Here is an 11244-nt window from a genome sequence, read left to right as displayed (position 1 = left end):
TGCTGAGTGTCACAGCCAAGGAACTCTATCCGCAGGGCAATGTGGTTGTGCCACTGCCGGGGGTGTATCCTCACGTAGCGGGCAAAGAGGGGAGGCTCCAGGGTATTGATCACTGTGCTGGTGTGGTCTTGGTTTGCCTTGAAAATCTGGGGAGGAGAGAGAAATCAGGGGTGTGCTCTCCTCTGCTGGAAGGGTGAGCCCATGGCTTGAGGACACACTCAGCCCAGGCAAGCTCCACTTGGGAATGCTTTAGGGAGAAAAAAGCACAGCCTGAGTCACTGCTCTTGCAAAAATCCTGTGAGCCTGTTTGCTGCCAAGGGCTGTGCTTGTCACCCAGGGCTGGCCATGGGCTGCCCTTGGCTGTGGAGCAGCTCTGCTTACCTTCTCCTTGACATCCTGTAGGACCAGGCTCCAGTCCACACCGTTCTGGCTGCTGGAGACAGCAAACTCCTTCACAAACATGTGGGTGAAGACAGCTTTGGCACCCTGGGTTATGATTGCAGTCACCTTCTTGGTTACTTCAAAGTCCACCTGCAACCACTCTCTGGGGCTGTCACTCTGGAAAAGGACAGACTACCTTCAACACTTCAGCAACAATGAGAAAGACACCTCACTTGCAGCTGAAGCCAAACTAGCCCTGCACATAGTCCTGTGCTTCACCTGCCTTACCAGGCCCTTGGCTGGAGCTGCTGCAGTGCAGCAACTCTCCTGCCTGTGTGCAGGTGCCTTGCTTGCTTGATGTGCTGTGTACACATCCTTCCCAGGCCTGGCTAGGAGACATGGCAGGCACCCAGCCTGCCTGCTGAGCTCCTTGCCCGGGCTACCTTTGGCCGCCACGCGTTGGTCCTGCCCTGCAGGTTCAGGCGGGCCTGGGAGGGCGACCAGCTGGAGAAGACATTGGTGCTGTAGGAGGACGCGGAGATGCGCTGGTCAGGGATCCCTCTGCTCTCCATTCCAAGGGGCATGGAGCAGCCTGGAAGAGGGGAATGATGCTTGTTAGGGGAGGGTGACCAACACGACAAGGAGATGCCTGCTGGCTGCTCACTGCTCTAGATGCCCTCTGGTGACAGGTTCTCCTGTGCCTTGCTGCAGAGTCATGGTCCCTGCACTGCTCAGGGTCCCTGTGTGCAGCACAACTCTGGCTGGGGAGTGCCAAACTTCACCTGCCACTAGTCCCACCTTCTTTTCTCCCTGGAGATTCTATCTAGGAGGAATGTAAAGAATTTGTGCATCTGCCAGGATATAAGGAGACCTAAGAGTCTCCAGGAAAAGGAGGAGAATACCTGGCAGGGATACACCCTGCACGTGGTGATCAGGTGTATATGTGCACAGCTGCCTCAGAGCTGGCTGGCCAGCTTGTGGCATGGGGGGACAGAACAGTCACTGCTGCTTGTAGGTTATGGAGATTCCACCCTGCTGGTGTGCAAAGCTAAAGAGAGGAGCCCAGAGCAGCACTGCCCCAGGTCGCAGTGTGAGCCAGAGCAGTTTAGTCTTGGAATAGCAAAACCAGACAAATAGCAAATAGCATCTATCTCTGCCTGTTTCCTGCTCCCCTAGAGCGAGGCAGCAGCTCCCCATCTATCCACTCAGCTGCTGCTGAGGGTTCAGAACAAAGCAGTGGTGAGAGCTGTTCCCATGCTGTCCCTCTGCTATTGCTGTCTCTAAGGCTGTAAGGAGGTTTTCCAGCTTTGCTCCCCTCATAATCCCAATGCTACCTTCACGCTCCTCCTTCCCTCTCCACAAAAACCTGAGGAGTCCTGGAAACGTGTCAGAGCTGGCATTCTGCAACCCACTTGATCAGGCCCCAGCTTTGGTGCTCGGTATCCAGAGGTGGAACCTACTGTTGAGATCACAGCCCACGAGCTCCATGCGCAGGGTGGTCCGGATGCTGTAGTGAGTGGGGTGGATGCGGATGTACCGGGCTATGATGGGAGGGTTGAAGCGATTTTCCTTCACGGCACTTGCATCCACGTTTGCAAAGAACAGCTGCAAGGGAAAGGGGAGGAAAGGATTATTGTACCAGCAAAAAGACAGCTGGACAGGGCAAGGATTAGTGGGGAGAAGAACGTTTCTGTCTGGCCTTTCGTGAGAATGGCAGCTCAGGGAAAAGGTTTGAGAGGAGATTCAGACCAAGGAAGTGTGAATGGGCCAAATCAGGGTGAACCACTGAGAAACAGGAAGAAGTGAAGCCTAGGGCCTGTGCTAATGAACATGCTTTTGTATTTCCACCAAACAGAGAAAGAAAAAGAAGACTTTAGAACCTGGGAAAAGTTTTGGCCACAGATGGTGCACATGATGGAGGCTTTTCTGGATACTTGTTTTCTCTGTCTGGAATGATCAGCTTATGCATATTTAGTTTGTGTTTTGTTTTGGGTTTGTTTTTTTTTACTAATGAGTAGGGGTTCCCCAAGTCATCTGCACCTGCACAATGCTTTTAGAAAGCCCAGTTTGCCTTTGGGGTCAAATAAAGATATTCAGGAAAAATCTTACACCTAGCTCCAAGTAATATGCAACATAATTTTAAGTGGCAGATGTCACAGCCACCTGGGATTGTGGAAGGAAATAGTCAGTTTAAAAGGAGACAGATGGATATAGAAAATATGTCCCTTGCAGATCTGTGATCTATTCAGCCATCTTGGCAGTAAATGCTCACTGATCCTGCCCTAATCAGATATCTCATGGGTTCAGGAGATCTCTGCCTTGTGTAAGGAGGTCCCTAGCCCCCATCACCCCAAGAGATGCCATTATGGGAAGGTGTTCTCCTCAGGACCTGTTTGCCTTACCATCTGGGTGCTGGTGGCATTCCCCTTGTATTTCTTCCACATTCGCCCATCGAGGCTGTAGAAGACAACGAACTGGGAGATGTAAAGGCTGGAGAACTTCTGTCGGGCTCCCTGTGTTTTTATGCCATGAATAATCATGAGATGCAAAAGGTCCACCTGAGAACAAAGTCAGGGACATGTTTTTGACGGAAAACCAAAGCTATGTTTGGGCAATGCCCTGTAAACCCATGGAACTCACTTCCTTGTGATAGAACTGAGCACAGGTTATGGAACTAGTTTAAAAAGTAAGACTGCTCATAATGGCTCCTCCTACCTGGATCCAGGCATCACTGCGGTCTGTGCTCCAAGCATTGATGGAACCTGTGTTATCCAGCCTGGCCAGGTAAGGAGCCCATTGTCCTGTGAGAAGAGCACAAAGATATGAGGGCAAGTTGTGTTGGCTGAGGCTGTCCCAGCCTTAGTTGACCTCCTTGCAGCGGCAATCCCTACTCACCATACTGCCCCGATGCTGTGATCTGAGAGTCTGCGATGTAGCCCGAGGCCAGGCCAAGGGCATTTCGGCAGTCTGCAGGCAAGCAGGGAGAAGGAGGGTGGAAAACAGGGAGACTGCTTAGATAACCAAGCTTTTAAAGGAAAGGCCTAGGCTGAGTAGCAGCCTCCAGGCTCAGGGAGGTTGTTTCAAGCCTCAAGGAACCCCCAGGATTGTTTGTCTTGCACTACACAGTGGATGCTGAGAGCCCTGGGGGACAAGGAGCTAAAAAATATGGTGGCCAGGGTGCAGAGAGGATGACTCACTCAGGTTGTAGACGAGGAAGAGAGCACTCATCCCAGCTTGCTGGTGCTCTCCCACTTTGCACTCCACCTGCCAGATCCCAGCATGTGAGGGCCACATCTCCACTGTCCCGAAGACACCTGGCCAGGAAGGGAGAGCAGAGGGGAATTACTGGTTGTAATGGGATGCTGCTGTGCCAAGCACTGCACAATCATACAGTCATACTCTTCCAGATCCATTCCCCCTCCTTGCTATCCCCCCACAGGCTTGGCACTTCCTAATGGGCATGGACACAAAGCCCCAGCAGCTGGGGTGCCCGTGCTGCCCATGCTGCATCTCACCAGGATAAAGGTTGTAGACTCCCATGCGATACTCCTGGCTAGTCCTGACGCTGAACAGCTGCCCATGGAAGTGGATGGAGTGGATATCCTCAGTGCTGCCCATGTTCAGGAGGTGCCATCGGACCCGTTGCTGCTGAGCCATCACCAGCCCAGGCAGTGTGTCACTCACGTAGCCGTTAATGGCTGGGGAAAGCAGCAGGCAGGACTGGATTGAGGCTCCAGGGTTTTCCCAACCCAATATAGATTGTAGGATGGAAAGGGCAAGGGTCCTCACCATGGAAGGAATGGTTTTTCTTGAAGTCAGGGTTGTCCTGCTGGATGCGGCAGGGAGGGCGGCAGTTCCTCTCCATGTTCTCCAGGAAGTACCAGCTTTTGGTCTCATCAAAGATGGTGAAGAGCAGGGAGAACTCCTGCACTGCCAGCTGACGCCTGAAAACGAAGTTCAGCACCCCGCGGCGACAGATGATCAGTGGCCCAATGAGGCCTGAGTGCAGGTCCTTCTCCTGCCAGGAAACCAGGAAAAAAGGGTTTGCCTCAGAAGGGGTGACAAACCTGCAAGTAGCACAGCAGTGAGGAAAGTGGTGGCCCTGCCTGCACCCCTGGGCTGGCTCCCACCCATGGACAGGGCATGGCATGTGCAGGGTGGGAAGGACATGCTGGGTTCCCTGGGGGACCTCCACTCTGCTCTAGCTAAGAAAGGCTGTGCAGAAAGTGTTTGCATGTGCTTTCAAGAGAAGTGGGGTCTTGTCTGTTCAATCATCTGACAGGCTCTACCCTACTAACATTGGAATCCATGGACCAAATTCAGTCAGATTTGGCAGAAGGGAGGGGACTAGTTCTCTACAAGTCTCATGAGCTAGTACAACTGGGGAAAGGGGGAAAAAGCCCAGTTAAGAGAAGAGAAAAATCATCAGTATGCATTCATCACTGTATTAGATAACTGAGAATCTACACAGCCACAAGCTGCTCTCAGCACAGCACCACAGAAGGAGCCCTGAGCTCACAGCGAGGACCCAGGCATGCTGCCCATCTCTTCTTCCTGGGATGCCCCATGGAGCAGGCTCCCACCTACCAGGTCCACGTCGGAGAAGTAAGCCCAGGCCTTGCAGTCAAACTCCTGTGTGGTGGGTGCCATCTGGGGGGGAACTTTCCAGGAATACTTCCGGACCTCTCCAGGATGCACCCCCTCTCCATCCTGCGGCGTGTCCTGCCCCCCCTCATAGGCTTTTAGTTTGGAATAGAAGGAGAAGGGCCTCGTGGCCAGGTTCTTGAAATGAACCTGCACCAGAAGGAAGGCAAAGCAAAGGGGCCGTAGGAATGGGCTACGCGGAGCCTGCAGACCCCCCTCAGCCCTCCCGCTGGCTGAGCACAGCCAGCAACAGGGGCACGTCAGGTTGTATAGGAAATGGGAACTTGCAAATCACCATGATGACATCTTCAACTTCTGCCCTGATGTACGGCCCAAGGATGCCCAAGTGCTCATCCAGCTCTCCCCGTTGCAGTGGCTGCGTGAAGGAATCGTCCAGGTACTCCCGGAAAACCACCTTGCGGTACCGCCGGAACGGCTTCCTCCTGCCGCTCCATGGGTGCCTGCCAGGGGTGCAGCAAGTTAAGTAAGTCAGGTGATACTATCCCATAAGGAGGGCAGCCATGGCAGGGCAGGGGTGCTGCAGAGGCTGAAGCAACCCTAACCCACGTGCAAGGAAGCTCAAGGGTGCTGGAGGTGCAGAGCTCCCCAGGTGGAGCATTGCTCCCCTGGGCTGTAGAGCCATAAACCTGTGGTCCTGCTGCCACGACATACCAACTCACACACCAAGCCACGCCACACAGTGCAGAAGGAACACCCGAGGGATGGTCACACTTACATGGCTTTGAGGAAGTGCTGGGGTCTCTGGTTCCCATACTCCCACATCACCTCCACTGCTGCAATGAAGTACTGCCGTACCGCCCCCTGGAAGGAGCGCGGGTCGTGCTCCTCGTCCTCATAGATGTCAAAATCCTCCATGGTCTGCTCTGTGTTGCTGTACTCATCATAGTCCTGCTTGTCAGCCTTTGGCCTCCAGGAGCTGGAATGGCTGCCGTTGTTCAGAGCCAGTCTCTCCCTATGTTCTGGGGCATGGCTCCTTTTCCCAGCCGTGCTATTGCTTGTCCCATACTCCCTGGGTTCTCCCAGGCCCTGGCCCTCTCTCTTTCCAGTTTCTCTGAGGACATCTTCCCCACCAAGCACCTGCTGTCCCTCTGGACTGGCTGGCATGTATTTGTCTGGTATTTTAGTAGTGCTGTGATTGTGAGTGAGGCTGCTTGCAGACAGGGAGTAGTTTCCTTTGGAGGCTGGTCTCAGAGGGATTTCTTCGGGGCTTTGCCCAGATGTGGCCTCAGACACATAGCCCTGCATGGCATTGTCCTTGAGCTGCTGAGACTGAAGACTGGAGTGACCCAGTTGCTCCACAGAGTTTGTCTCCTCCTCCATCTGGCCTCTCCCCTGAGCTGGCTCACTCCCAGGAGCCCCCCAGACAGCACCTCTGCCTGGCTGCAGTCCAGCCAAAGCTGGGCTCTGCAAGCCCCCAGCCTGTTCCACTGCTCCCAGGGAGACTGGGTCCCAGTTTGAGGCCAGGTCTGCAGCCACAGCAGCACCCTGTGTTTCTGAGCTGCTTGCTGCCATCTCCATCTTTCTTCCCAGTGTTCCCCACATGGAGGAGGAGTGTCCCCTGCTCTGGGCCCCCTCACTGCTGCTCTGTCCACCCCCATCTGTGCTTGGCTTCCCCTCAGGATGCATCTCAGCAGCACTATCTCCAAGCAGAGCCTGTGGAACATCCCTGCCCGGGTGTAATTTCCCTTCAACCATGTTTGATTTTTCTTCTGGGTTTTCCTGGGCCACTGTCACCTCAGGCAAAGTGTCACTTGATATCAGGGACCTCTTTTTGAGGTGAGTGCTGCAAAAAGGGGAATGAAGTCCACATGCCTTTGAAGCTTTCTTACTCACTGCTGTCTCAAGGGTCTGGTTGGCCAGATCCTGCTCTGTTCTGTTACCTTCAGAGAGGGGGTCCCTGCTGCCAGGCCAACTGGTGTTAGGAAGACTCAAACCATCCATCAAGCCTCTACTCTCCCGTGACTGGGCTGGTTGAGGCCCCCAGTCGGGGCCACTCATGTTTGGGGCTGGAGCTCTGTGTCTCAGAACTGGCTCAGGGCTGTTCAAGAAAGAATTTGGGTGCTTCCTTGTGTCATTGTCCATAACATTCAATTCAGGAAAGGCAAGACTGTCCATCTCTGTCATCTCCTTAGTGGCTGTGACGTCCTGAAACACTGCCTCCAAGATTAATTCATCCTTCTCTTCTGTTGTTATGTAGCTGGAAGGCTCAAGGTCATTGGTGCTTACAAAGGTGGCTTCTAGAAGGCTTGTGCTTTTGGCAAGTTCACTGGTCTCTTGCTCTGTGCCACTTTCTGCAGGCAAGGAGTTACTCTCATTTGTGAGGATTTCTTCTTGGACAGGTTTTCTGGGTCCCAGGTCTGAAACATTAATCCCTTCAAAAGATTCATTGAAGCCTTGTGAAATCACTTCATGAGGTGTTTTTTCCAGCCTAGCATGTAGCTCTTTTGATGAATAATTGCTTTCTCTGGTGTGGCTGTGAATGACAGCATGAGAAGTCCTGTTGTCTCCTGTCTCATCTGAAGATGCAGAAGGATTGTCCACTGTGGAGGAAGAGGTATGATCAGTACTTAAAAATGGTTCTGTATTGATTGTCTCCTTTGACCCATACAGATTTAAGGTTATGTTATCAGCTCCCCTTAGCAACTCGTCCTCAGGACCATGTGAAGACTTGTCTTGAAGTCCCAGATTGTGCTCCAGGTCATTCTGGTGAAATGAGCTCTTGTTCTGTTGAAGAGCAGCTTTGCTAGCAGCATAAGCAATTGAAGCCCACAAGCTTGTTGCTGGAGTAGTTGTCTTTAGAGGCCCTGCTTCCAGGTTCTCTAATGTACTTCCAGACTGGACCATTGTCCTTCTTACTGGCTCCCGCACTTCTGAGATTTTTGTCATATTCTTTCCTGCCAGAGCATCTTCTGGAGCTGGCGTGGCTTGGTGCAGCCATTGCTGACCTTCTTCTGTGCCCACGGTACCATGGACCCTTCCATTGATGCTTGTCAAGTGTTCTCCAGGTGGGACAGCCCCAAACCCTTTATCCTGGCTGATGATTTCTGACAATCCCTTTTCATCTTCCAGGAAGGATTCATAGGACACTGGCTCATCGTTTGTCTCTTGTAAGGAAGGTGTTGAAATACCAGGTGGATGTGGGATTGCTCCTAAAAATGTTGATGTGCTATTGGAAGGTGGATCAGACATCCTGCCATTGCCCAGGAGGGCCCCAGGGCTGGGTTCTGTCAAGCACAATCTTGGCTTCTCTGTCTCATTTCTGGAAGAGGTGACATTATTCAGTTGCTCATTCACACACGGCCTGTGCCACTTCTTCCTTTTAGAGAAGCCCCTGGGTTGGAAGTCGAAGGTTTCCTGCTCCTCATCATAATCCACATAATCTTCCTCCCCATCAGGGTACTGCTCCTGTTGGCACTGTGAGACGGTGAACTTGGCACGCATCCCTCGGTCCCTGAAGTCAGGATTCAGGCAGCCCAGCATCCAGATGCCTGTGTCAAGAGAGGGCAAGAGGACATCATCAGCCCAACAGAGTGGGAAATCCCAACAGCTGCCATCCCCATGTGGCTCCCTTGCTAACGCAACCTGTATTTCCAGGAAGCTTCTGGTTCATGGTAGATGTCATGTTTTTGTATTCCCTAGAGTAGTTTACAGCTGGACTCACAAGGCATTAGGGATACCAGCAACATCAGAGCCTGTCCTGACCCACACCATCAGCAGGGCTGGTGTCTCCTGCCAGAGTTTAGTGGGCTTCTCACACCCACGAGGCCCCAGCAATAGCTTGGTGAGAACATTGAATGCACTAAGAACACACAGAGCCTCCAGGATTACTACCAGCAGCAGAATAATCACCACAACCCACCCTCAAAGACATGCTGGTGCTGTCAAATACACCCCTCCCCCAGATCCAGGGCTGCTGAAATGTGACAGGGTACCCAGCTGGAGGTGCTCACTCATCTCCACTGTGACTCCAAGTCCGTGGTTTATAGAATAGCCTGTGTTACTAACCTGGCTTTTCCAAACTCATGAAGACAGTTTCTCCAGAAAATGGGAAAAGGGTAAGCACATCCTCAAAGACCATGTTGTGCTTGAATGTGTTTCCAGAGAAGAAGATGGAGAGGAAATCTGTTTGGGCTCCAACACTCAGGACATACCAGTACACAACATCATGCAGGCAGAGTTTTGGTTGGAGGTTGTCAAACACAAAGCCATTAATAGCTGGAAGAGAGCAGGGGTAAAACATTTCATTAGGACCTGATTCCTTCAGGGCTGCTGACTTCCCTGCTTGTTCCCTGGGGCAAGGATGGGCCTGTGTCTGCTGGGGCTTTGCAGGCAGCACTCACTGTGCATCACGTTGGAGGCATAGAACTGGGGGTCCTGGGTCTCCACGTGGTCTGGGTCGGTGCAGAACCGCCTGATGTTCTCCTCCAGGTACCAGCTGCGGTTCTCATCAAAGACAGAAAACAGCACAAACCTGGTTTTGTCTGACATTATCTGGAAGGCAGAGAGGAAAGGAGTTATTCCTGGTCTGATCAGAGTATCTGCCAGGTCATTGCCTAGGTGCACAGGGAACAGTTTACTGTTTACAGATTTCAGTGATGACCAGTGATAGAACAAGGGGCAATGGGTGCAAACTGGAGCACAGGAGGTTCCATGTAAATATCAGGAAGAACTTCTTTCCTGTGAGAGTGACAGAGCCCTGGGACAGGCTGCCCAGAGAGGCTGTGGAGTCTCCTCTGGAGACATTCAAAACCTGCCTGGACGCATTCCTGTGTGATGTGCTCTGGGTGACCCTGCTCTGACAGGGGGGTTGGACTGGGTGATCTTTCGAGGTCCCTTCCAACCCCTAGGATTCTGTGGTACTGCTATTTCACAGGAATTAGGATCCAGGCTTGGAAAGAAGGGAGCATGCAAGGTCAGGCCATTGGGACTGACGGTAGGGTTGATCAGGAGAGACACATTTGATTTTACCCAAATATTCCACCCACTGCAGCTATTCCAGCCCTTCAGCCTGGCAGTTGAGGTGACTCAGGAAGGACCCACCTGATTTCCCCTCTGATCCATGGACTTCTTGGAGCAGACCAGGAGGGGCCCGATCAGGCCCGAGGCCACGTCTCGCTCGGGGTGGATGGAGCTGTAGTAGAAACGGGTGAGGCAGCGCGGATCTGCCGGCGTGGGGCCGTCCTCGCTGGTCACCCTCCAGCTGTAGGTGAACGACTGTCCAGGGGGAATAGGGATGTCCTTCACCTCCTTATCTGGCAACACACAGCCCGAGGGCAGATCAGTTAGGTCTGTGCTGCTCCAGAAAGGGGGGGGGGATTTCACTTTTAAAAAGAGCTCAGAAAGGAGGTTTCCTGACCGCACAAGTTGCCGAGAAAGCTACCCAAACCCGTGGCCACCCTGGCTGCCAGTCTGTGCTTGCATGGAAAGCTGATCTGGTCAAAAGGAACCTCTGGGAACAGGTGACATGGGGAGGCATATGCCTAATTTTGTAAGCCCTTGGAACTCCTGCAAACTGGAAAAATTGCCCAGTCTCAGCTGTGTTTGGCCTCTGGGCTGCCTAGAGGAGTTTGCATATGAAAGTACAGGGAAGGGCTGAAGTAAGTGAAAAACAGCAAAAAAAAATATAGCAAATGCAGATAGACCATGAGAAAAGCAAGGAGAAGATCTGTAAGGAAGAGAAGGAAATTGCAAATGCAAACAAAACCTCTGAGCATTCAGCAGGTTGAAGCACAGAATTGTTGTGGTTGGAAAAGACCTTTAAGATAACCGAGTCCAACCATGTCCTAACCCTACCAACCATTAGCCTGACTCTACCAAGTCCAATGCTTAAACCACGTTCCTAAGCTAGAGCAAAAACCACAAGGCTGCAAGAGGGAGAATCTGAATCATAATGAACCCCCCACATGAAAGCAGGGCAGGGGAAGCCCAGGGAACAAAGCCTACAGGATCACCAGGGTGGTTCCTGCCTCCTCAGAAAATGATGGGTCGGACAGCCAGTCTCACCATGGGCTGCAGGAAGCTCTCCTGGCCCACAAGAATGGCAGTGGCCAGGTGATGTCCCAGATTCTTGTGGCCTGCCTTACCTTGAGAGAGCCTCAGGGTGTGGAATGGGCCCACGCTGGTGAGGCCATGAGGGTAGATGTTGTAGGGTCGGCTTGCCAGGTTCCTGAAAACGATCTGAAATAAGGACAGCCAGCA

General features: G+C 52.6%; 1 protein-coding gene across 1 annotated transcript in view; it reads right to left on the bottom strand.

Moving 5' to 3' along the window:
• Positions 1 to 11244, bottom strand: part of F8 (coagulation factor VIII, procoagulant component) — a 23065-nt gene that overhangs the window by 799 nt on the left and 11022 nt on the right. The window contains exons 10-29 of the mRNA XM_009997189.1: positions 11125 to 11223; positions 10087 to 10293; positions 9387 to 9537; positions 9052 to 9261; positions 7314 to 8534; positions 6880 to 7283; positions 6812 to 6829; positions 5762 to 6564; positions 5321 to 5486; positions 4969 to 5175; positions 4171 to 4399; positions 3897 to 4079; positions 3579 to 3695; positions 3277 to 3348; positions 3097 to 3182; positions 2784 to 2939; positions 1842 to 1986; positions 825 to 973; positions 382 to 558; positions 4 to 146 (exon numbers count right to left, since the gene is read on the bottom strand). Coding sequence (XP_009995491.1) covers positions 4 to 146; positions 382 to 558; positions 825 to 973; positions 1842 to 1986; positions 2784 to 2939; positions 3097 to 3182; positions 3277 to 3348; positions 3579 to 3695; positions 3897 to 4079; positions 4171 to 4399; positions 4969 to 5175; positions 5321 to 5486; positions 5762 to 6564; positions 6812 to 6829; positions 6880 to 7283; positions 7314 to 8534; positions 9052 to 9261; positions 9387 to 9537; positions 10087 to 10293; positions 11125 to 11223 — 4943 coding nt within the window. The remainder of the gene's footprint in view (positions 1 to 3; positions 147 to 381; positions 559 to 824; positions 974 to 1841; positions 1987 to 2783; positions 2940 to 3096; positions 3183 to 3276; positions 3349 to 3578; positions 3696 to 3896; positions 4080 to 4170; positions 4400 to 4968; positions 5176 to 5320; positions 5487 to 5761; positions 6565 to 6811; positions 6830 to 6879; positions 7284 to 7313; positions 8535 to 9051; positions 9262 to 9386; positions 9538 to 10086; positions 10294 to 11124; positions 11224 to 11244) is intronic.

This window comes from Chaetura pelagica, unplaced genomic scaffold, assembly GCF_000747805.2.
Source record: "Chaetura pelagica isolate M959 unplaced genomic scaffold, ChaPel_1.0 scaffold344, whole genome shotgun sequence".
Lineage (NCBI taxonomy): Eukaryota > Metazoa > Chordata > Aves > Apodiformes > Apodidae > Chaetura > Chaetura pelagica.
Note: the sequence above shows the minus strand (reverse complement) of the source record. Positions and strands in the feature narration are given on the sequence as shown.